Source organism: Nomascus leucogenys, chromosome 2 (genome assembly GCF_006542625.1).
Source record: "Nomascus leucogenys isolate Asia chromosome 2, Asia_NLE_v1, whole genome shotgun sequence".
In the NCBI taxonomy this organism is placed as follows: Eukaryota; Metazoa; Chordata; class Mammalia; order Primates; family Hylobatidae; genus Nomascus; species Nomascus leucogenys.
Window position 1 is genome coordinate 27,160,271 of NC_044382.1, and position 26,426 is coordinate 27,186,696.

The 26,426-nt window shown below is 44.8% G+C and overlaps 2 protein-coding genes across 4 annotated transcripts in view; one reads left to right on the forward strand and one right to left on the reverse strand.

Moving 5' to 3' along the window:
- Positions 1-26,426, forward strand: part of FAT2 (FAT atypical cadherin 2) — an 86,257-nt gene that overhangs the window by 40,817 nt on the left and 19,014 nt on the right. For all 3 annotated transcript variants that reach the window (XM_030826266.1, XM_030826261.1, XM_030826257.1), the window contains exons 9-18: positions 125-335; positions 3,233-7,285; positions 8,808-9,004; positions 11,562-11,715; positions 14,862-15,095; positions 17,539-17,922; positions 20,108-20,322; positions 21,373-21,510; positions 22,129-22,272; positions 23,549-23,746. In XM_030826266.1, coding sequence (XP_030682126.1) covers positions 125-335; positions 3,233-7,285; positions 8,808-9,004; positions 11,562-11,715; positions 14,862-15,095; positions 17,539-17,922; positions 20,108-20,322; positions 21,373-21,510; positions 22,129-22,272; positions 23,549-23,746 — 5,928 coding nt within the window. The remainder of the gene's footprint in view (positions 1-124; positions 336-3,232; positions 7,286-8,807; positions 9,005-11,561; positions 11,716-14,861; positions 15,096-17,538; positions 17,923-20,107; positions 20,323-21,372; positions 21,511-22,128; positions 22,273-23,548; positions 23,747-26,426) is intronic.
- The window catches only part of SLC36A1 (solute carrier family 36 member 1), a 210,965-nt gene continuing 208,291 nt past the window's right edge, over positions 23,753-26,426 (reverse strand). Inside the window, exon 10 of the mRNA XM_030826353.1 lies at positions 23,753-25,844. Coding sequence (XP_030682213.1) covers positions 25,795-25,844 — 50 coding nt within the window. The 3' untranslated portion in view covers positions 23,753-25,794. The remainder of the gene's footprint in view (positions 25,845-26,426) is intronic.

Here is a 26,426-nt window from a genome sequence, read left to right on the forward strand (position 1 = left end):
ATACGGAGAGTTAGTTTCAACTGGGCATATTTTAAATTGGCATTCTAGTTCATTGACCTTACCCTAAACCCTGCCTCCTCCTATTCCATTTGCTGCTCACCCAATTACCCCTTTGGGCCCATAGGTCCGAGACCAGGAAATACCTATCAAGAGGAACTTCGTGTGGGTGACCATTCGTGTGGAGGATGGAAACCTCCACCCACCCCGCTTCACCCAGCTCCATTATGAGGCAAGTGTTCCTGACACCATAGCCCCCGGCACAGAGCTGCTGCAGGTCCGAGCCATGGATGCCGACCGGGGAGTCAATGCTGAGGTCCACTACTCCCTCCTGAAAGGTGAGAGGCCTGGCCATGAGCTCAGAGGATGGGTCAAGATGCCTTAGAAATAAAAGAAAGCTCTAGAGGCATGAATTCGCAAATTAATCAAGTACCAAGCTCATTAAGCCTTGGCAAACAATAATTCTAGAGCACTCCCTGGGACTACCTAAATTAATGCACTTCCAAAGGTAGTAATAACATGATTACTACAATATGAGTAAGGACCATTCATGCTGTGGGAGAATTTGCATATATATTATATAAACCCACCATGCAACATTTAAAAATGTAATAACTTCATGCATGTATGTTAGAACATTTTATGAAGTGTATGGCATAGTTTTAGAAGTAATTTTTATTTTCTGATAAGGCTCTACAGTGATTTAGTATCTATTATATGGGTTTCTTCATCTCAAAAACGGGAATAATCTTACCTGTGCCAGAAAGTCACTGCAAAGATTAAAAGAGAAAATGTATGTTGGCCAGGCACAGTGGCTCACGCCTGTAATCCCAGCACTTTGGGAGGCCAAGGTGGGCGGATCGCCTGAGGTCGGGAGTTTGAGACCCGCCTGGCCAACATGGTGAAACTCCGTCTCTACTAAAAATACAAAAATTAGCCGGGCATGGAGGCATGCACCTGTAATCCCAGCTACTCGGGAGGCTGAGGCAGGAGAATCGCTTGAACCTGGGAGGCAGAGGTTCCAGTGAGCTGAGATTGCACCATTGCACTCCAGCCTGGGCGACAGAGCAAGACTCCTCAAAAAAGACAATGTATGTTAATACATGTTGTAAATTGAAATATTATACAAATGCCAGGGCTATTACTATCATTGATAAGTGTTAATTATAAGCAATTACTATAACAAAAGCGATAATATCCAGTATCCAACTAATTATTAATAATTTGTAATAATTGTAATACATAATTAATATTTAATAGTAATAATTATATTTAATAATAATACTTCATAGAGCTAGTTGCTACGAGAAACCAAGAAGAACATAATTTGCTGTCTGCCCTCGCAAGACCTAATGTTCATTTATTGCATGCCAGTAGCTTATACAGTAGCTACTGGTACTGTATAAAGCCAGTAGCTTTACCTTTTCTTTTTGGAAGAAATAGTTGCCATATAACAGAAGTCTATTCACCCCTGAAGAAGAATATGGATTATAATGCATTGCTTGCTTTTTGTGATTTATGAAATGAAATCATACCTTTTATCTCATTGACAACCTCACTGATGAAGATAATGACTTTATTTTCCAGAAAAGATTAGTTTTAAAATATTCTTCTGATTATAGAAGTAACACATGCTCATTTTTGAAAACATGAAAAATGCAGGAATATATAAAGAACACAACACATAACCATCATTTTTATCACCCCAAAAGAATGACTTTCTGTCTTTCCCTCTCATCTTCCCCTATGCATATTTTTGTAATATTGAGATCATAATGAATATACAATTTTCTGCCCTGATTTATTTATTTCAGCAGTGTGATATTATATAATAAATTATAATGGGAATTACATCTAGGTTGTTGACTTAGCTGCTTTTAATGGAATCACTTTAAAACGGCTGCTTACTCATTAAAACCATGTTCTTTGACTGAATTTAGCAGTTATATGACAAATCACCTAACCAGTCAGCTGGAGAAAGGCTTCAAAGGTGGAAGAATCATATTGAAAGTTTTATGACAAAACTTAGCCATTTGCTTTGCCATTGAAATAATAAAATATGCACTTATGTGATAGAGGGAATAAGTCATGTAAAGTGCAATATTTTCTCAAGTGTAAGGCCTGTACCTGTGGTGGTGAGCAAAACAATTCAAGTATTACTCATTTAATGGCATTAAAAGATTATTGGGCATGGAGAAAGCACTCCTCTTTAAATTATTCAAGCTCCCTGATAGAATGAAGAACAAAGCCTCCGTTGGGTTCTAAAATGTCTTTTAGTCTTCTCTAACACCTGCCACTCTTTGTTTACCAAAGAAAGAGGATAGCTCACAGGCTCAGACATTTTGGCAAGCAGTAGATTTTATCTCAGTTTTAATGCAGTATTTTCTCTTTGACTTCTTTTTATGGTAACTTCTGATTTATGGTAAGCAATATGGTGCTTTTATTTAGAGAAGCAACATAATGTTACCTTTAAAAATCTTTATCAAATTTTGAGTGAATTAATTTAAACGAAAACATCAATTAAATAATAGTGTAACATAACATAGGCAATGCATGGATATTGAAAAAATTATAAAGATGATGTGAGAATGCCTAGAGTTTAGGAAATACAGGCATGGGGCAAAGATATTTGCTCAGGAGCCTCGAGATATGGGTGTTCTATATAACCAAAGCTATTAAAAATTATACAAAAAATGTAGCCAGGCACGGTGGCTCACACCTGCAATCCCACCAGAGGCTGAGGCTGGAGGACCACTTGAGCCCAGGAGTTTGAGGCTGCAGTGAGCCATGCTCACATCACTACACTCCAGCCTGGGTGACAGGAAAGACCCTGACTAAAAAAAAAAAAGTTATACAAAAGATGGTTAAAAATTCTGTATAATGCAAACTGAAGCTTTTCCTACCAAAGGCATCACAGAAATTCAGGGTGGAGTGTGCTTTTCCTATGGAGTCTCCTTTTTTGGTTTCAAAGACCTACTATAGCTTTGGTTTGTAGCTTAAGTTGTGTCCCAGAAACTTAGCAATAATTGATAGTGACATGAAGCACCTACTATGCGCACCATATTAGAGATTTTATAAAGTATCTACTCTATACACTATATCCAGGGTGGATATACACTATATGCAGATTTTGCTCTGTCCAGGTTTTGTGTGATAGCCCCTTTACTGATCTAGAAAGCCTAGGTGATACCTGTCGAGGGTGTGGCAAACTTGTTTGTCTTGTCTTCTGTTTCAGGGAACAGCGAAGGTTTCTTCAACATCAATGCCCTGCTAGGCATCATTACTCTAGCTCAAAAGTTTGATCGGGCAAATCATGCCCCACATACTCTGACAGTGAAGGCAGAAGATCAAGGCTCCCCACAATGGCATGACCTGGCTACAGTGATCATTCACGTCTATCCCTCAGATAGGAGTGCCCCCCTCTTTTCAAAATCTGAGTACTTTGTAGAGATCCCTGAATCAATCCCTGTTGGTTCCCCAATCCTCCTTGTCTCTGCTATGAGCTCCTCTGAAGTTACCTATGAGTTAAGAGAGGGGAATAAGGATGGAGTCTTCTCTATGAACTCATATTCTGGCCTTATTTCCACCCAGAAGAACTTGGACCATGAGAAAATCTCGTCTTACCAGCTGAAAATCCGAGGCAGCAATATGGCAGGTGCATTTACTGATGTCATGGTGGTGGTTGACATAATTGATGAAAATGACAATGCTCCTATGTTCTTAAAGTCAACTTTTGTGGGCCAAATTAGTGAAGCAGCTCCACTGTATAGCATGATCATGGATAAAAACAACAACCCCTTTGTGATTCATGCCTCTGACAGTGACAAAGAAGCTAATTCCTTGTTGGTCTATAAAATTTTGGAGCCGGAGGCCTTGAAGTTTTTCAAAATTGATCCCAGCATGGGAACCCTAACCATTGTATCAGAGATGGATTATGAGAGCATGCCCTCTTTCCAATTCTGTGTTTATGTCCATGACCAAGGAAGCCCCATATTATTTTCACCCAGACCTGCCCAAGTCATCATTCATGTCAGAGATGTGAATGATTCTCCTCCCAGGTTCTCAGAACAGATATATGAGGTAGCAATAGTGGGGCCTATCCATCCGGGCATGGAGCTTCTCATGGTGCGGGCCAGCGATGAAGACTCAGAAGTCAATTATAGCATCAAAACTGGCAATGCTGATGAAGCTGTTACCATCCATCCTGTCACTGGTAGCATATCTGTACTGAATCCTGCTTTCCTGGGACTCTCTCGGAAGCTCACCATCAGGGCTTCTGATGGCTTGTATCAAGACACTGCGCTGGTAAAAATTTCTGTGACCCAAGTGCTTGACAAAAGCTTGCAGTTTGATCAGGATGTCTATAGGGCAGCTGTGAAGGAGAACTTGCAGGACAGAAAGGCACTGGTGATTCTTGGTGCCCAGGGCAATCATTTGAATGACACCCTTTCCTACTTCCTCTTGAATGGCACAGATATGTTTCATATGGTCCAGTCAGCAGGCGTGTTGCAGACAAGAGGTGTGGCGTTTGACCGGGAGCAGCAGGACACTCACGAGCTGGCAGTGGAAGTGAGGGACAATCGGACACCTCAGCGGGTGGCTCAGGCTTTGGTCAGAGTCTCTATTGAGGATGTCAATGACAATCCCCCCAAATTTAAGCATCTGCCCTATTACACAATCATCCAAGATGGCACAGAGCCAGGGGATGTCCTCTTTCAGGTATCTGCCACTGATGAGGACTTGGGGACAAATGGGGCTGTTACATATGAATTTGCAGAAGATTACACATATTTCCGAATTGACCCCTATCTTGGGGACATATCACTCAAGAAACCCTTTGATTATCAAGCTTTAAATAAGTATCACCTCAAAGTCATTGCTCGGGATGGAGGAATGCCATCCCTCCAGAGTGAGGAAGAGGTACTTGTCACTGTGAGAAATAAATCCAACCCACTGTTTCAGAGTCCTTACTACAAAGTCAGAGTACCTGAAAATATCACCCTCTATACCCCAATTCTCCACACCCAGGCCCGGAGTCCAGAGGGACTCCGGCTCATCTACAACATTGTGGAGGAAGAACCCTTGATGCTGTTCACCACTGACTTCAAGACTGGTGTCCTAACAGTAACAGGGCCTTTGGACTATGAGTCCAAGACCAAACATGTGTTCACAGTCAGAGCCACGGATACAGCTCTGGGGTCATTTTCTGAAGCCACAGTGGAAGTCCTAGTGGAGGATGTCAATGATAACCCTCCCACTTTTTCCCAATTGGTCTATACCACTTCCATCTCAGAAGGCTTGCCTGCTCAGACCCCTGTGATCCAACTGTTGGCTTCTGACCAGGACTCAGGGCGGAACCGTGACGTCTCTTATCAGATTGTGGAGGATGGCTCAGATGTTTCTAAGTTCTTCCAGATCGATGGGAGCACAGGGGAGATGTCCACAGTTCAAGAACTGGATTATGAAGCCCAACAACACTTTCATGTGAAAGTCAGGGCCATGGATAAAGGAGATCCTCCACTCACTGGTGAAACCCTTGTGGTTGTCAATGTGTCTGATATCAATGACAACCCCCCAGAGTTCAGACAACCTCAATATGAAGCCAATGTCAGTGAACTGGCAACCTGTGGACACCTGGTTCTTAAAGTCCAGGCTATTGACCCTGACAGCAGAGACACCTCCCGCCTGGAGTACCTGATTCTTTCTGGCAATCAGGACAGGCACTTCTCCATTAACAGCTCATCGGGAATAATTTCTATGTTCAACCTTTGCAAAAAGCACCTGGACTCTTCTTACAGTTTGAGGGTAGGTGCTTCTGATGGAGTCTTCCGAGCAACTGTGCCTGTGTACATCAACACTACAAATGCCAACAAATACAGCCCAGAGTTCCAGCAGCACCTTTATGAGGCAGAATTAGCAGAGAATGCAATGGTTGGAACCAAGGTGATTGATTTGCTAGCCATAGACAAAGATAGTGGTCCCTATGGCACTGTAGATTATACTATCATCAATAAACTAGCAAGTGAGAAGTTCTCCATAAACCCTAATGGCCAGATTGCCACTCTGCAGAAACTGGATCGGGAAAATTCAACAGAGAGAGTCATTGCTATTAAGGTCATGGCTCGGGATGGAGGAGGAAGAGTAGCCTTCTGCACGGTGAAGATCATCCTCACAGATGAAAATGACAACCCCCCACAGTTCAAAGCATCTGAGTACACAGTATCCATTCAATCCAATGTCAGTAAAGACTCTCCAGTTATCCAGGTGTTGGCCTATGATGCAGATGAAGGTCAGAATGCAGATGTCACCTACTCAGTGAACCCAGAGGACCTAGTTAAAGATGTCATTGAAATTAACCCAGTCACTGGTGTGGTCAAGGTGAAAGACAGCCTGGTGGCATTGGAAAATCAGACCCTTGACTTCTTCATCAAAGCCCAAGATGGAGGCCCTCCTCACTGGAACTCTCTGGTGCCAGTACGACTTCAGGTGGTTCCTAAAAAAGTATCCTTACCGAAATTTTCTGAACCTTTGTATACTTTCTCTGTACCTGAAGACCTTCCAGAGGGGTCTGACATTGGGATTGTTAAAGCAGTGGCAGCTCAAGATCCAGTCATCTACAGTCTAGTGCGGGGCACCACACCTGAGAGCAACAAGGATGGTGTCTTCTCCCTAGACCCAGACACAGGGGTCATAAAGGTGAGGAAGCCCATGGACCATGAATCCACCAAATTGTACCAGATTGATGTGATGGCACATTGCCTTCAGAACACTGACGTGGTGTCCTTGGTCTCTGTCAACATCCAAGTGGGAGACGTCAATGACAATAGGCCTGTATTTGAGGCTGATCCATATAAGGCTGTCCTCACTGAGAATATGCCAGTGGGGACCTCAGTCATTCAAGTGACTGCCATTGACAAGGACACTGGGAGAGATGGCCAGGTGAGCTACAGGCTGTCTGCAGACCCTGGTAGCAATGTCCATGAGCTCTTTGCCATTGACAGTGAGAGTGGTTGGATCACCACACTCCAGGAACTTGACTGTGAGACCTGCCAGACTTATCATTTTCATGTGGTGGCCTATGACCACGGACAGACCATCCAGCTATCCTCTCAGGCCCTGGTTCAGGTCTCCATTACAGATGAGAATGACAATGCTCCCCGATTTGCTTCTGAAGAGTACAGAGGATCTGTGGTTGAGAACAGTGAGCCTGGCGAACTGGTGGCGACTCTAAAGACCCTGGATGCTGACATTTCTGAGCAGAACAGGCAGGTCACCTGCTACATCACAGGTAAGAACACCTGTCATAGACTGCAGGTTCTGAAATGTATTGAAAAACATCTAGGAAGAAGTGCTCTAAAATAGGTTCATGTCCTGGATTTGCCACTTATTAGCAGTGTGACCTTGGGCAGACTTAACCCCCTAGGACCTCAGTTTCTCCACCTATAGACTTGGCATGCATGTTCTCATTCACCTCACAGGCATGCTGGTAAGATCTGTAATTTATAGAAAGCACCTATATATTAGAAAGTGCTTTGCAAAAAGTATGTCTCATTATTTTATGTGAGTCATACTCTAACTGCTGTCAGTTGTCTTTTGAAAGATGGAGGAGGCACCAAGAAAGTTGCATGATCCATGAAAATTCTGTCTAGTGACTGTCTTTATGGAGAGTGTCCTAGCCAGGTAAAGTTGTGAATGATAGAAAACACTTCTTAGTCAATCACAGGTCCTAAGTGTAGGAATGACAGCAATTCCTTAGATATAATTCCCTCATTTCACATATATGGAAACCAAGGCCCAGATGGAGAAGTTCAACCAAGGTCACACTCTTGTGCTTGCTCCAGGGCTGGGATTAAAACCCTACCCTATAAGCTGCTTTCATTAGTGGATACCTACTGTAAAACTAAATTACCCTATCCCCAATCCAGTGGCTAAGCCAACTTACCAGTGGCCATAAGAGAGTTTCTTCACTCCTGTGTCCTTTTTTTCTCATCCCCAGGTGCCATGTCCCCCCATTCCCATGAACATGGCTCCTTCTGCTATCACAGCTGTCCAGTGAAAAGCCCACGAGCCTGAAATTCCAACCAAGAACCACAGACTCCTGAAGACATAGGATCAAAGCTGTTTGAAATACAGAGTTGTAGAAAAACAGAATCTTATCATCTTAAAATATCAGACTCCTAAAAACACAGAAGTCTTAAAATCTCAGGATAATAGAGTAATAAATGTCAACATGTTATCAATTCTTGGAGTAGTTGGATCTTAGAACTCTGGAATCTTAGGATCTCAGAGTGAGAAATCCATATTCCCACATTCTTGTCAGTGATTAGTGTCAAGGAAAGAAAGATGACTTACAAGCAAACCCTAGTGCTCCTACAGAACCTCCACTTAGGGTGGGTCCTTAGTTATAAAATAAAACCTTGGAGTGTTTAGTGTTTTTGATTGCTCCCTATCTCTCCACTGTTGTACAGCTATGCATCTTAGACATTTATATAGAATTGAAATTTGTTTCCCTTCAACTTCCTCCCATGCCTTCTGGGCCACAAAAACAAAAAACCCTGCCTTCAGCCACATATTTTGAAGTGATGCTTCTTGCATTGACAATTTCATTTAACAGGAGGCATGTGAAGTAGAAGTAGCTTCATAACTCCAAAAAGTGGACTCAGTGTAGAATCGTGGGTTCCTGGTTAAGGAAGGAAATGTTTGCTTTCCCAGCAATTCTAAAAAATGTGTCCAATGGGCAACCACCTGTGACACAAAGCCTAGTTCATTCCTATTGCTTGGCTTCTGAAAGCTCTGCCCCATCTGTTTAGAGGGAGACCCCCTGGGCCAGTTTGGCATCAGCCAAGTTGGAGATGAGTGGAGGATTTCCTCAAGGAAGACCCTGGACCGCGAGCACACAGCCAAGTACTTGCTCAGAGTCACAGCATCTGATGGCAAGTTCCAGGCTTCGGTCACTGTGGAGATCTTTGTCCTGGACGTCAATGATAACAGCCCACAGTGCTCACAGGTGAGAGCCTGGCGAGGGGCGGAGTGGGTAGTGAAGGCAAGGAAGATAGAGTGAGGGGCGGGAGAACAGAGAGTGAGGAGCAGGAGAAGGGAGATTGAGGGGCAGGAGAAGGGAGATTGAGGGGCAGGAGAACAGAGAGTGAGGGGCAGGAGAAAGGAGGACCGAGGGACCCATCTCTGAGGCTGGCCATTACTGACCTCACCTCCCTTGCTTCTCCCCAGCAAGCCTCAGACTAGTTCCCAGGGGCAGAGACCATTCTAGGTAATTCCTTGGCCCCCACAGGGATATACCAAGCTGTTCAAGACTCATGGCCCACATCTCTCCCCCTACATTGCCAACAAAGGTCTATTTCTCTGCAGAACATATCCAGAAGGAAAGTAACATATGCATTCTCCAAACACAGCCAGCCATGCCCAATGGGCAAAACCCTGGCACTGCTCAACTTGTTGACATGGCTCACTATTATCAAATACACTAACAGAGACCTGACCCCAGACAAACCCCTCACCCCATGCCCATATATGCACCTCCCCACATCTCCTGGGGTAATTTAGACCACTGAGATGCCCTCCTTCACTTATACAGAGACACAAACACGAGACAGGGCAATTTCATTTGGTGAGGGATACTTTCCTAAGGATCTCATGTAATTCAACTCTAAATTTCCAGCAGGAACAAATGTTGAGTGGGGTGTGTGTGTGTGTTTGTCAGGAGAGGAGCTGTGTTCCTAGAGGCATAAACCAACAATTGCTGTCATGGAGCTTTGCTTTTAAACATATTTTTTAAAACGCAGTAAGTAGTTTTTAACTTTGGGAGGATTTACATTCTTTCAAAGTTTACCGATAAAGTTAAACTACTAACATTTTAATTTTATAACATCTCAAATTATCATAATCCAGCCATTCAGTATATATATAAAAATGCACAGTTATACATACCCACACATATACACAAAGGATCATCTACAACCCTATACACACAGGCAAATACCTATACATATATACACATAAACATATAAGCATATACCTATATACCTAGCACAATCAACCATATGCTCACCCACACATGCAACTATACATAACAAATTCACATGAACATACTTACATATGCATTTGCATATATACAAACTTCGACTTGCTTGCACACACATATAAATGTATAGACACATACCTTGCAACACACATAAATACATATATCTCCTCACCTTTTCTTCCTCCACTCTTCTACATGCCAGTCACATAAAAGCACAGTAGAAAAAGAGAGTCTGGTTATTGGTATGCATGCAAAATGTCTTTTCGGGATCCAAGATGACCATATTTGGGGTGGTCTCAGAAGGGAGGCTTTTTTGGGGAGAATGGTGGTCACCTTCCTTCTCTTTTCCCTCAGCCATCATTACAACCAACCTCTGTCCTCCCCCATTCTTGGAGAGGCTGAGATCAGGCTCACCCTGGCCCTCCCAGAGATGGTTCACAGCATCACTAGAACCAGAAAAAAGAGGCCTGGGGAACCATCTCCACACATAAAACTTCCATCCACATCTGTAATACGAGCACTTTGGGTGGCCGAGGCAGGTGGATCACCTGATGTCAGGGGTTCGAGACCAGCCTGGCCAACATGGTGAAACCCCGTCTCTACTAAAAATACAAAAAAAAAAAAAAAATTAGCCAGGTGTGGTGGCACGCACCTGTACTCCCAGCTACCTAGGAGGCTGAGGCAGGAGATTGCTTGAACTTGGGAGGAGAAGGTTGCAGTGAGCCAAGATCGTGCCACTGCACTCAAGCCTGGGCAACATAGTGAGACTCTGTCTCAAAAAAGAGAAAACAAGAAAATGAATAAGGCTTCCATCCAGGGCATGTAGGGGTCCATGCTTGCCCACACTCCACAGTGATGGAAACCATAATGCTTGGAGGCTGGCTCACAGCCAGCCACTGAAGAAAAATTGAATTCTCAGGGAGCTCCAGCCTTTCCCCTCTGCCACTCCCTCAGATGCCATGATGGTACCTGCAGCAAAGGGAGGGTGGGCCAAGCGATGGGGTCACTGGAGTCCAGACCCAACTCAAAAGTCAAGGGTCTGTCCTGGGGATACGGTCAGGGAGATGAGCTTAATAGCATGGCCTCACCACAGAGGCAGGGGAGGTTGACCTGACACCTTCCAGAATGCCTATATCAGGCCCATCTTGCCTTCCTTCTCCAAAAGCCTCAAAGGACTGGGTGGAAGAAGTTGTAGCAGTCCCTTCTAGCCCTGCCTGGGGCTTTTGGATGACGGAACTTCTCCATTCTCTCTTTTCTGACTCGTTCTCTTGTCATCCTCTTCCTGTTTTAAACCTCAATTTTCCTTGCATGTTTCATCTTATTCTGCCCCCTTCTGTTCCCCTCCCTCCCTCTCTCTGCTTCTCTTTCTCTCTCTCTGTCTCTGTCCTTTTTTCTGTCTCTGTTCATCTCTGCCATCTCAGTGTCTCTCTTTCTGCTTCTGTCTCCCTCAGTCAGTCACTCTGCTTCTCTCTGGATCTGAATGCAGTTCCCACAATCTCCCTCTTCTTTGTCTTTCCATCTCTAGCTTCTCTATACTGGCAAGGTTCATGAAGATGTATTTCCAGGACACTTCATTTTGAAGGTTTCCGCCACAGACTTGGACACTGATACCAATGCTCAGATCACATATTCTCTGCATGGCCCTGGGGCGCATGAATTCAAGCTGGATCCTCATACAGGTGGGTTTCCTGAGCTGCAGGATCAAAATAAGGACTTCTTTACTGAATACCAAGTGCCCAGTGCCATGGTATTCTCCTTGGAGAAGAAACAGGAATTCACTCATCCATCAGCAAACATATATTGGCCCTGTGTGCCAAGCATTGTACTGGGGACATAATAAATAGACTGATAAGACAAGATTTGGGTCTTTATAATCTAGTGGGAAAGGGGGTCATTGAATCAGTGATTTTAAATGTGCTAAATTAAGAAAAAGTGCAGAATGCTAAGGGGATTTATTTTATTCTTTTAAAATTTATTTTAGCACAGCTGACACCTTGGTTTCTCCTTTCCTTCCCTCCCCTCCCCTCTCCTTTCCTCTCCTTTCCTTTCCTTTTTTCCTTTTCCTTTCTCCCTTTCCTTTCCTTGTTTTTGCGTTCTTTCTTTCCTTCCTTCCTTCCTTCTTTTTTCTTTTTCTTTTTTTTTCTTTCTTTCTTTTCTTTCTTCTTTCTTTTTCTTTCTCTTTCTCTCTTTCTCTTTCCCTCTCTCCCTCCCTCCTCCTCCTCCTCCACCACCACTGCCGTCTTCTTATTATTCTTTTTCTTCTTCTTTCTCCTCCTCCTCCTCCTCTTCTTCTTCCTCTTCTTCTTCTTCTTTCTCTCTCCCTCTTCTTTCTTTATTTCTCTCCCTCTTTTTCTTTCTTTCTGTCTTTTTGCTAGCTGTCGGAATATTTGACAGCAGAACTTGACTTGGGCTACGGAGGGGGTTAAGTAAAAGTCACTGAGGAAATGCCACTTTATGTGAGACTTGCGGACACAGAAGTGTTAGCCAGGGGTAAGAGAGTGGGGGAAAGGGCACTCAAGGCAGGAGAATTTATACAAAGACCTTCTTTGGGGAAATAGTACACACACGGAGGACCTGACAGAAGGCCAGAAACTGGTGCCCAGAGAGGGAGGAGAGAGGACAAAGAATGCAGCCCCAGGGTGGGCAGAGCCAAATCCCACCTTTAGAGCCACTGGAGGATTTAGGCAGGTGAGTGTCATGGCCAAGAACATGATCTCCAGGTATCTATGCCGCAAACCAGGGATAGAATTGTTATAACACAAGTGAGAAAGCATATGGAAGCCTAGCCCAGGTCTGGCTCAGTGGATGGGTTGCCATTATCATTGTTACTAGCCAAGAGACAGAGCAGAGTGGGAAGCAGAGATTCCTGCAGGGTAGGCCAGGAGTAGCCAGGAGAGGCTGGGCTGTGAGAGTCTGGTGGAGTGGACTTCCTTTGAAAGAGCAGCCGACCTAGGAGGGATTGCTGCCCTGCTGCTGCAAGGGAGGGTGTGGGGATGGGCAGCACAGAAGGCCCAGGTCACAAGAGCCAGCTGCTGACATTTGGCTTGGGTCCAATAGCTCACAGGATGACTTGGAGATACCTGAGCAGGGGGTGGCAGGGGAGAGGGGTGTCGCAGGAAGCTGTCTGGGTAGATAGGGGACAATGTTGTCCTTCCTAACCCCAGCAGGGACAGGCAGAGTGACCCAGGCAGGTTATTTAACCTCTCTCTGCTGCTCTTTGTTCAGCTTCAGGATGAGCAGTAAGGACTTAAAAAAAATGGCGTTTTTTTCTGAATATGGAAATAATACATGTTCATGGTATAAAATTCAAGCAATGTAGGCAAGTATTATGCAGAAACTGGAACATCTGCATGATAACTCCTTCCTCCACAGATAAGGACTCTTGGTATATATTCTATCTGACTGGTTTTCCACGCATCTCCAAAATCTCTATATAATTACTTCATGAAAGTAGAATACTATTTGTAACTTGCTTTTCTTCACTCAGCAGTATCTCAAAGCTCTATCATAATTCATTTTTGGTTATATGGTGTTTCGGAAAAACCTCTGTCAAATGAGGTTTTTCCTCTGCCCTCACACCACACCAATCATCAGCAAAGAAGACTTCTGTGACCAAATGTGTGTGGGTTTTCCCCATACAACAAGCAGTGGAGACCCCTCAGGTGTCCTCTAATTCAATTCCAACACTATCTACCTGGAGATAGTGTCAGATCCCACGGGTTTAGGGCCCTGTCCACAAGACTGTACCCCCTTACCCAGACACCAGTTGCAAGTCCAGGCCTTCAGAATGTCTGACCAACCAGCTTCAAGTTGGGGCTCCCACGACTCCTTCTTTGGGTTCGATTAATTTGTTGGGACAGCTCACAGAACTCAGAAAAACACGTGTGTTTACTGGTTTATTACAAGGGATACTGCAAAGGATACAGGCGAAGAGAGGTGGAGGGCGAGGCATGAGGAAAGGGGCTCCCATGTCCTCCCTGGGCGCGCCACCCTCCAGGAACCGCCATGTGTTCAGCTATGTGGAAGCTCTCGGAACCCAGTCGTCTTGGGTTGTTATGGGAACCTTGTGATGTCAGCATTATCTTCCCCGGGGTATAAAAGGCAGGAGCCTTTCTGGGGAGGGTCTTAAAACCCACAATCAGAAAAGGGGGGAAAGATGGGAATCTTGCCTTGGGGCAGGTGAAAGGAGAGCAGGAGAAGGTCACAGAGATTGTGCTTCCTGAGGCCTAACATAACACACCCAACATTATAACAAAAGACTGTGTAACAAGGGCTGTGAGAGTTACGGGCAGGAGCCATGCACGAAAACCAAGATACATGTAACACCACACATGGTATTTTACTGTGTGGCTGAATCATAATATACTTAACCAGTCCCCTTTTGAAAGTCATGTAGGATGATTTCAATAGCTGCTGTTATAAACAGTGCTGCAGAGAATATCCTTATATGTAGATTTTTATCTTTGGGTTGATTATTCTACAGAATATATATATATATTCCAAGAAGTGGAATTATGAACCAAAGGATAAATGCATTTTATATATTGTTAGAAATTCCCTAATTGGCCATTAAGAATATACCTATTTTTAGCTTGTTGATGATGATCTTAAACTAGCAATGTGATGAAGTGTGTTTTGGAGAATCAGGGAGGTGAATGGGTGTGGGGGGGATACAGGCTTAGCTGCTTTCCTGACTGTATTGATCCCTCCTTGCTGTGAACAAAACTCTGTGTGGCTGGGTTTGTCTCCTGTAGATATCTAGAGGGCACATGCTTGGGTAATATTTCCCCAGAGAAAGCTCAACTTTTGTCATTTCTCTGGCCAGGAGAGCTGACCACACTCACAGCCCTAGACCGAGAAAGGAAGGATGTGTTCAACCTTGTTGCCAAGGCGACGGATGGAGGTGGCCGATCGTGCCAGGCAGACGTCACTCTCTATGTGGAGGACGTGAATGACAATGCCCCACGGTTCTTCCCCAGCCACTGTGCTGTGGCTGTCTTCGACAACACCACAGTGAAGACCCCTGTGGCTGTAGTATTTGCCCGGGATCCCGACCAAGGTGAGTCTGAGAAAGATTGAGGCCATTTCCAATGATCTCCTGGGTCACCTTGGGCAAGGGTTTGGTCCCCTTTGTGTCTCTCTAGGACTGGTAAGGGCGGTGCCTCCTTGTTGAGTCTGTGGACACTTAAAAGTAAAAAGTATTTATCCTCAAACTGCACACCTAAGTGCTATATGACAAATGATTTTAGCAATGTTTTGAAGCAGGAAAAAGGTATTTCAGCCTTGTTTCTCCCCTTCCACTTAGACCTGGGACTTTTCAATACTGCCATTTAACCACAAAGGCATTTTTAAGTACAAACATTTAATCAGAAATATACCAATCAGACTTCTTCAATTCTGATTGATTTGCCTCAAGAAAGGAATTTTGGGCACCAACCCCAGTAAGCCCATTAAATTCCTTGATCAATTTTCTGAAGAGTGAAGCTGAACCATTTTCAATATTTTACATTTTAACTCCATATTTTCATTGGAGTTAATTCTTTTTCTTTTAAAATTTATAAGGTAAATTGCATTCATTCAAACATATTTGTTCCATATTGTACCAATTATAGCTTCTGCTACAACAAAGTGTTCTATTCTGATTGTATATATATACGTGCGTGTATACATACATATATATATAACTCATTAAGGTGATATATATATATATCACATATATATCTCACACACACATACACACACACACACACACACACATATATATAAAACCTGTCCAATTTTCCTGAGTCAAATTTTATAATTCAGATAGGGTAAAAAAAAATGCTCTCAGCATCAGAATAGCCAGGTCAACACAGGAAAATGATGATGATAAAAGTGGGATCAAAATGCCGTGCTCTGTTTGACACCAGCAGGGTAAAATTAAGATTTCCTAGAGAAAGTGAGTTTTAGCTTGGCATTGAAGGAGGTGAGATATTCGAGGGATGTAGGGGTTCTAGGGAGGGCAAACAGTCAACACAAAGGCAGGGTAGCTGGACCTGGAAAGCGCGTGTGTGTGTGTGTGTGTGTGTGTGTGTGTGTGTGTGTGTGTTGGAGGTAACAAGTGCAAGTGGAATAGAATTGCTTGAGATACAGAAATGGGTTTGATAGGAGAGATCTGGAATACATCAGAGCTGGAGTGACCCATAAGCCACCTTATTTACCTTCCCATCTCATGGCTGCAAGGCTCCGTAAGTGCTCCATTAGCCACTGCTTACACACCTCCAGGGACAGGATACTCCCTATTTCCTAAGCAGCCCCTTCCTTCTATGGTTCCTCAGGCCATTATCAAGTGGGACATCTGCCAGTCCTGGTCCTGCCCTCTACAATCACACAGATCTCCTAGACAGCTCCTAGAGTGGCCTTATATCAATTTACCATTAATCTTTCCAAAATGGTTATTCCAACCCAAATATTTCAACTAAATAATCCAGGTGTGGTTTGACCAGCATCTCTCTGTCTCTAGAAAAATTATGGTTTCTTCATATAAGTGCCTATAGGGGGAAGTTGCATGGCATGTGCATTTAACAGATATAAATTCAACTCTTCTCAGAGGCTACTCCTGTCACCGTTCCACCAGAGGAGTGTGTGTTCCACGTGTGTGCGAGATGTGAGACCCTTAGGCTCAGGGCCTGTGTTCATCTCACTAGGGGAGGACCTCACAGCTGAGCCTTAAATGTTGGTGTTTTTCATACACTATGGCCAACTGCTTCATCTGGTACTTAACCAAAGAAAATAACAGAATTGGAGACAAAGCTGGAGAAACACTGTGTGTTTTGATTTACTAAGAACTTCCATGGGTGTTTTCTTAACTTTTTATGTTGACGTAATTATAGACTCCATAGGAAGCTGCAAAAATAGGACTGGTGGGGACTGTGTGCCCTCTTCATGCAGCTTCCCTAATGGGAGCATCTTACATAGCAGTAGGATAATATCAAAACTGGAAAACTGACATTGGTCCATTGTTGGTAACTAGACTACAGCCTTGCTACTCAGATTTCACCAGTTTCTATATGTACTCATTTGTGTGTGTGTGTGTGTGTGTGTTTGTACATGCACACTTAGTTCTATGCAATATTATTCCATGTTTAGATTCTTGTAACCAACACCACAATCACGATACAGAGCTGTTCCATCTCAGTCAAGGAACTCTCTATGGGTGGTTTTATCTGCATGTTTTTCATTAATAAACTGATATTAGACCTTAATCCCCACATAATATTTTCGGATAGTTTGATAGATTTGCAGATTAGGTTCCCCCAAAAACCTCTTAGTGAGGCCTTGGGTCTCCCTGCCCCAGTCAAGACCCCCTGCTGGAGAGACCCTCACTCTTCATATACCCAAGCCAGCTTGTCGGCCTTCATGGGAGCCCCCTCCCCAGCCCCTCCTGTGGCTGCAGGGTTTGCTGCAGGCAGGTCCAGAGGAGGCGCCCTCAGTGTGGATCACACCGTTGGTCTCCCCGCCAGGCGCCAATGCCCAGGTGGTTTACTCTCTGCCGGATTCAGCCGAAGGCCACTTTTCCATCGACGCCACCACGGGGGTGATCCGCCTGGAAAAGCCGCTGCAGGTCAGGCCCCAAGCACCACTGGAGCTCACGGTCCGTGCCTCCGACCTGGGCACCCCAATACCGCTGTCCACGCTGGGCACCGTCACGGTCTCGGTGGTGGGCCTAGAAGACTACCTGCCCGTGTTCCTGAACACCGAGCACAGCGTGCAGGTGCCCGAGGACGCCCCGCCTGGCACGGAGGTGCTGCAGCTGGCCACTCTCACTCGCCCGGGCGCAGAAAAGACCGGCTACCGCGTGGTCAGCGGGAACGAGCAAGGCAGGTTCCGCCTGGATGCTCGCACAGGTGAGAGCCTGATCCACCAAGCCCCGAAGCATCGCGTACAGGGTTTCTGGGAGCGCTGCGTTCCTCCCGTGTGGGTATCTACCCTGTGCAGCGCCTCCCAGAGCAGACCTCTGGTCGTTTCTCCATTCTCTTCTGCTTCTCTCTGAGTACCAGGTCCCTCCTTCCGCCCTGGGGCCAGCTTATGTGGGAGCCTCCCTTAAAGGGAACCCTCCCACGTCCCCAGCCAGGTCTCTGTGTCCAGGATCCTCAGTGATCCACTCTTCTCCCACACAGTGAGCGACTTCATGGTCTCAGCTCAGGCCCAGCGCAGGAAGCAGAAACGGCTTGGCTGCAGAGGCAGGGAGCCCTTGCTGGAATCTGGGGCTTAAGCAACCCTGGACAAGGCTGCCTGCTTCCCTCCTGGAGTCCCCACATCTGCTCCAAACATCCTGGCACCCCTTAATTTTCCCTTATTCTCGTGAAGAGAGAAAGAACTAGGAAACCGTCTCTCTTCTTTCCTACTAGCCACAGAAGAGTCAAAGTCAGGCTCACGGAAACTCACCGAAGGTCCTCAGAGGCCACCCAGGTCAGCCTGTGTCTCACTCACGCAGATTCCTCCCCGTAGCTCCCCTAGAATGGTGCTCTCTACCTCCCCAAACAGCTGCCTTATCATTGAGCAATATTTTTTAAAATTTACCATGGAGATTTTGAACACATTAAAAAATAGAATAGTACAATGGGCCCCATGTTCCCACCACCCAGCTTCAGTAATCATCAGCAGAGGCCAGCCTGGTTTCCTCTTTACCCTTTGGCCCCCACATCCATCCAATCGCAGACACTGTGTCATTTCATTTGTAAGGACTTCAGTGTGTATCTCTGTATAATAAGAACTCTTTTTCTAAACAAAACCACAATACCTTATCACACCTAAAAGATAACAATTTCTTAATATCACCAGGCCATTTTTCAGATTCTCATAAATGTCTTTTCGAAGTTGGTTTGTTAGTATCCCCAAAACGTCTACATATTGAATTTGGTTGATATGCAAGATTTTAAGTGTCCTTAAATCTCTAACATTTTCTTCTTCCTCTTTATTTCCCCCTGCCATTTATTTAATGAAACAGTTGAGTCATGTGTCTGATAGAATTTTCCATCGTTTGGATTTGTTGGCTCTTTATAGTGTCATATAGCATATCCCTCGGGTCCTTGTATTTCCTAGGAATGACATTTGGATCAAAGGCCTTGATCAGGTTTAGTTGACAGTGCTTGGTCAACACAGTGCTTCATAGATGATGCTATGCTGTTTGCATCATGTCTGGAGGCACATAAGAGCTAACTGGCTTTTTTCTTTTTCTGGTGTTAAGATAGATGGTAAGTTCAGGTGTTGTCAACCTGATCCATTATATATAAATATATAGTTATAATTTGGGTATATAAGGCCATTATAGACTTCTTCATCAGCCTTTCTTCTAATGGTTTTAGCAGGCTTTGCTGACCATTTCCTAGATAGATACACCTTTTCAGTAAGGGCTGTAAAATGGTGATTTTCTAATCCTATTATTCCTCATTATTTTCTGACTGAATTACAAAAAGATGTTCATTGGCATGTGATGCTGTTGAAAGAAAAATAAAATAAAAAGCAGAGTGTCCACCATTAACCATTTGGTTAGCCAGGAAAGGCAGGATAAATCCTTGTTCTTTTATTTCTTTTTTCCAGTTTTCAGAATAATAACCTATGCCCTAGCAATTTGTTGGCAACTTTGAGTATTAATGAATCTCATTTTATGACCTAAGGTCTGTCATTTACTAGCTGGGTGAGGTTGGACAAGTCATTTGCCTATTAGAGCGTCCAGGTCAATGGACTGACCTAGAAAATGGGAATCATCATTGTTCCTGCTCCACAGGGTTTTCACAGATCTCAATGAGATAAATTTAGTATCACACATTTAAATGAGATTTAAATCAAATATTACAGAAGTAAGTGAGGGAAATATAGCTGTTGTGAATAATAATAAGGAAAATAAGGGAGATGACGGGGAAGGGGGTCAAGGGGATAGCAAAGGGAGATGGACGGGGAGATGACAGAGGACACTCACCTTGCCTGGCCCTGTTGAGCTGCCTCTCCTAGGGCTGGGCTCAGACCCTCAGTCCTGCGCCTTTGAGGGCCCAACTGCCTCATTGCTGCTGTCACCTCTTGCTTCTTCAGGGATCCTGTATGTCAACGCAAGCCTGGACTTTGAGACAAGCCCCAAGTACTTCCTGTCCATTGAATGCAGCCGGAAGAGCTCCTCTTCCCTCAGTGACGTGACCACAGTCATGGTCAACATCACTGATGTCAATGAACACCGGCCCCAATTTCCCCAAGATCCATATAGCACAAGGGTCTTAGAGAATGCCCTTGTGGGTGACGTCATCCTCACGGTAAGGATCTGCCACCTTGCTCTTTGTGGGGCAAGAACTCTGGGGTGGGTTCTTATCTCACCCCCACACCCAGCCATCTATGAGCATGGATTAGTTTATTAAGTTAATACACTGTGGACTTGACTCTGGCTTGTCAGAGGTTTATGTGAGATTTGAGTATAGCCAAACTATGCTCGGCCAAACTATCTCTCCTGAGAGAATGTCTCAGAGCCATATGATAAGATCAGAGACGATGGAATGGGGCATGGGATAGGTGAGGTTTATTAGGAGAAGAGAGAAAAGAGACAGACCCCGGAGGACTGTCAGAGGCTCCCAAGCCTGGGAAGGGCCTGGTCATAGCGGATGACATGGAATGACAGTTGTGGGGCAGGGACTGAGGGGACATCAAATAATACCTCTTTGCATTTAAATATGCAATAGCTCCCTCATTCAATGGAGTGAAACCCAATTCTGTCCACCCATACTCCCACACTCTTCATCCCACCTTCCAGTCTCTCCCTCCACTCCCTGCTATGGTGCACCCTACGCTCCAAGCACACAGGAATATCTACCTTTCCCCAAAACATCGTGTGCACTTCCACACTCTGGGCTCACAGTATTTCCTCTGCCTGGAATGCCTGTTCCAGCCCCCAAAGCCCTCCTGATCCTTCAGGGCTTCATGAATCTTTTTCTAATCTCCCCAGTGTAATGTATCACTGTGTGCTCTGTGCTCTTATAAGGCTGATCATACTTTACCCCAAATTAGAATTACCCATAAAATTAGACATTAAACTTCCTGCAGGCATATTCATTTTAGCACATTCCTCACATTCTAGGACAGGGCCTAGCATGCTATTAGCAAGAGTGAATGGTGAGTGAATGAATAAACCATGGCATGCTGAAGTCCACACAAGGATGTAAGTGAAGAGATTACTTTGGCAGGGATAAATGTGATTCAGGCACTGCTAGCCCAAAGGCAGTCACTGGGGCAGGGACATATCTGTTTCTCCCTACACTCCCAGGGGTCAAGATTCCTGTCCCTCCATTTACAATCCCCCTACCCCACTGCAGGTATCAGCGACTGATGAAGATGGACCCCTAAATAGTGACATTACCTATAGCCTCGTAGGAGGGAACCAGCTTGGGCACTTCACCATTCACCCCAAAAAGGGGGAGCTACAGGTGGCCAAGGCCCTGGACCGGGAACAGGTGAGTCATGTGGGAGGGGCGCACCCTGAGCTCATTAGAGCACAGACACAGTCCCACTGCAGGTCCAGAAGATGAATCGCATTCAAGACCCCATCCTGAAACTTCCTCAGACCTGCCCAGAATGTCTCTCACTTGTTTTCTCTGTGGGGCCTCTGTGGACTGTGAGGCCAGAGGCAGGAGAGGGACTGAGTGACCCCGTAACCTTCCCTAGAGGACCTCAGGTGGCTTCTCACAATTGAGCAGGGATCATTAGATCATTATAAAATAGCCATATTTTTTGAGAACCTACTGTGTGCCAGACAATTTCCTAAATGTTTTATAAGGATTTATGCCATTTGATCCTCAAAATAATTTAAGGAAGTGCATCCTGAAATTATCCTCACATAAATTCATTCACTTTCCCGAGGTCTCATTGCTAGCAAATGATTGAGTAGGGAATCACTACCTATTTCTGTCTGACTCCAGAACCTAAGCCCTAAAATGCTATGGGTGGGCAGTGGGGGTGGGCATAGGAAAGTGTCTCCATCTTATTTTTTTGAAAATATTAGTGATGACTCAGGGGGCAGAAGTGAGGGACAACTACCTCATTGCTAACCTCCACTGGACATTTTGCAATAGGCCTCTAGTTATTCCCTGAAGCTCCGAGCCACAGACAGCGGGCAGCCTCCACTGCATGAGGACACAGACATCGCTATCCAAGTGGCTGATGTCAATGATAACCCACCGAGATTTTTCCAACTCAACTACAGCACCACTGTCCAGGTAAGCTTGAGCCTCTAAGGCACCCTGAGCCCTTCCTCCCTTCATTTCCCTCCTAGCAGAAGATGCCCCTCAGGGGTATTAGTCCACATGAACAATGACTGTGACCTTGCCACTGATGTCCCCAAAGGCAACACAGACTGCTGGAGGGCATTATAGAATTGAAAGGAATCAGGCACTGTGTTAGGCACTTTCATATCCATTACCTCATTTGAGACTCATAACAGCCATATGAAGTAGGTAGTACCCATTTTACAGATTTAGAAGATTGAGGTATGAAAACATGCTGTACCTAGAATGTGGCAAACTTGGGATTTAACCCTAGGGATTTTTTTGTTTGTTTCCAGAACCCAAGCTATTCCCTACTAATGGTTTGCCAATAGGATTTGGAGAGGGCCTTGGGATTCTATGAGTAATTTTCAGGGCTGTAAGTGGTGAAGGGAGGTGAGGGAGTGAATAAAAAGGCAGAGTTCTGGGTCCCACTATGCATTACCTAGGGCTGTTCCACTTTTACCTGTTTTATATATTATGGGCATGGGTTAGGATGCTTTGGTTGCAAATAATAAGTTACCCGACTAAAAAGATCTTTTCTGAGAATATCGCCAGTCCACATCTGAATAAAAGCAGGATTTTATAAGAACGGAACAGAGAATGTCTGTTGGATAGGCAACAATCAGTTTCTGCCCATTAGATTCTGTTTGTAGATAATATTGTGATGCTAAAATGTTAGCAACCATTGTGTTATAGTATACCAAATGCTCATGTTATACAATAAAGGCTAAAATGATACTCAGGGAATCTGGTTTTTCTTAATTAAATTCCTAGTCATCTTTAAGTGTGCTTATCAGATGCATATTCCATGCAGGTCCTCTAAGGAAGAAATCATTTATAAGTGTTCAATTGGCTTTGCAAATCACAACATTCCCTTATGTAACCCAGGTAATAATTAATTTAAATACATGATTCAGCAGTGTGTGATCCTGAGCAAGTCATCTCTCTACAGAATAAAGGGTTTAACCTTTGTTCTCTAAGGATCCTTCCTGCCCCAGTGGGCTGTGTTTCTAAGACCCAACACTGCCCTTGGGGAGCTCCTGGTCTAGACAGGAAAGTCAACAACTACCTCAAAGGCAGGCAGAATGAATGAGCAGCAGCTTGATGTCCAGGCACCATCTACAAGCAGAGTGCTGAGGACTCATTCCAGATGACATACCCAGACAGGTACGAAAGGAAGGACCAGGACTCATTCTGCTCTTTGCCTTCCTGTCACTCTCGGTCTCAGGAGAATTCCCCCATTGGCAGCAAAGTCCTGCAGCTGATCCTGAGTGACCCAGACTCTCCAGAAAATGGCCCCCCCTACTCATTTCGAATCACCAAGGGGAACAATGGCTCTGCCTTCCGAGTGACCCCGGATGGATGGCTGGTGACTGCTGAGGGCCTAAACAGGAGGGCCCAGGAATGGTATCAGCTTCAGATCCAGGTGAGAGCTGTGCTAGGCTTCTGGTGGTGACCATGGGGACAGTAAAGATGCTGGCAAAAGCCCCACCAGTGCTTCTATCATTAGGGAAAAAATGTACAAAGCACTTAGGATGCATCAGGCACTGGGCTAGGTGCTTCTCAGGACTAAAGCCTCATAACACTCAGGGCAGGTATAATTACCACCCCACTTTACAGATGAGGAAACTGAGGAACACAGGGGATTTAAGTGACTGGCTTAAAGTAATACTGGTAATAAGTGGCAAAGGTGGGTTGCTTCTAACCCGAGCACTCTGACCCCAGAGTCCAAATACTTAATCCCTGCTCTGTGCCTGGGCAAAACATCCTCTGGCTGTAGCTCCTAGAGCTGAGCCAGAACAGCTCTCTGAACCTCAGGAGCTAAAACAACCTACCTCAGAGAACTGGCTTGGGGCTCAAGTGAGATATTGTATGCACATGTGTGTAGGGGATTCTGGTGGTGATGTTATGGGTTGCATAGGAATTGCTAAAGAACAGTGGCCAAGATGGTGGTCCGATATCTCGCCCTCACTTTATTTCCCCAAATCCCTTTCCTGAATCTCAAGTCCAGTGGACCCTACTATTCTGTAAATTTATGGGCTGGGAATGATGTATTCATTCTTTCAGTCAGTCAGTGCATCTCTCAACAAGTATTTATTGAGCATCTACTACATGCGAGGCTCTTTGCAAGCTGCTAGGAACATAGCAGAGGGTAAGGAGGGAATGATTCCTGTCTCCAGGGGCTTTCCATTGTAATCACGGAGATAAACAATAAACAGATAAAGAAATAACATCCTTACAAATGATGATAAGGAAGTAAAGTGATGAGAGACTCATAAGACAGGGGGACACACATTCAGAGGGAGGCTGCCCCCAGGAGGTGACATTTGAGCAGAGAGCCGAGCTGCCAACCATGTGAAAAGTGGGCAGGAGAGTCTTCTCCTGCCAACCATGTGAAAAGTGGGCAGGAAGAGCAACATGAGTTGGGAAAGAGCCTGAAGTGCCTTGAGGTATGGCTGAGATACTCAGAACATCATGAGCAGGGGTGGGAATGAGACTGAGGAGATAGGCTGGGTAGATCGTGTGGGCCTCGTGGCTTGGATGACTGTATTATCTGAGGTCCAAACTGGGATCTTTTGAGAGTGAGAGAAGCACTGACTTAGTCCATTTGGGCTGCTGCAACAGAATACCATAGGCTGGATGGCTTAAAGGACAGAAATGTATTTCCCACAGTTCTGGAGGCTGGAAGTCCCAGATCGGGGTGCCAGCATGACCAGGTTCTGGTGAGCGCCCTCTTCTGAATGGCAGACTGTCAGCTTCTCATTGTATGCTCATATGGCCCTTCTCATAAGGGCCCTAATCCCATTCACAAGGGCTCCACCTCCAAATACTGTTACACTGGGGATTAGACTTTAACATATGAATTTTGAGGGGACACAAACATAGAGTCCAAAACAGGCACTAAAAATAATACTTGGTAGTAGCTGATTTACAACAGGTAAAAATCAAAACTGTCCTTGACAAACCAGGGCATCCAATCTTCTAAGTATAAACCTTGGTAACACTTTTAGATTCTAATCTAAGTACAATGAGAGGTGGTTGGAGGGTTTTCAGATGGAAAAGGGATCCTCTTTGTGTCTCAGGAAGCTCATTTTTCAAGCTCTATAGAGTGGGTGAGGGAGACCAGTGAGAAGTCATCCAAGCTGGAGATAGTGGGGCTGAGACCATGGAGTGATGGAGAAGATGCAGGAAGTGGACAGATTTGGGACATATTTTGTATGTAAATTGATAGGAGTTGGTGGAGTGGATGTGCAGTCAGAAAGAACAGAGACGATTCAGGGATGATTTCTAAATTGTTGGCTCCCGTGAAGACTTGGGTGGTAGTGCATTTATGAGACTGGAAAGGCCCAGACAGGAAGGCAGGACAGGTTTATGGGCTAAACCGAAGCTCTGTTTTGCACATTATTTCCCACTTGTTTGTGAGACATCCAAGCGGAGGTGTCCAATGGGTAGCTGGGAATTGGAGTTGGCAGCTCAGAGGATTGGTAGATGGCCCTCAAAGCCAAGAGCATGGATGTGATTGCCTAGGGAAAGATGAGAGAGAACGGCTTCCTGACCTCTGTATTCTCAGACCCAGGCACACGCCCTGCCTAAACAGAAGCTTAGTAATGACTGGCATCATCACCATCAATTGCATTTGTCCCGTATTTCCACTTCCATGCACTGGGAGGCACCATAAGCCAGCAAAGAAAAACACAGGCTATAGACACAGATAGGCATTCAGATTCTGCTCAGGCCTTACCTGCTGTATGACCTTGGGCAAGTTACTTCACCTCTTTGAGCCTCAGTTATATTTTTTGTAGGATGGGTGACTTGATAGTACCTATCTCATAAGAAGGATAAACTAGGATAATGCATTTACAGCATTATCATAGTTTATCTATGTTAATGACCAGCACATGGTTTGTACTCAATGTTAGCTATGTATTATATATAATCAGTAGTAGTAGTATTGTTGTAACTAATGTTAGCTATACATTATAATTAATAGTAGTGTTAATTATTGTTGTTGCTATTAATATCTCTTCAGTGTTATGCATGACTTCCAGCAGTAGGTGTAATCTTAACAACTTTCTTGTACATTAAAAGTGTTGGAGTGCAGGTGA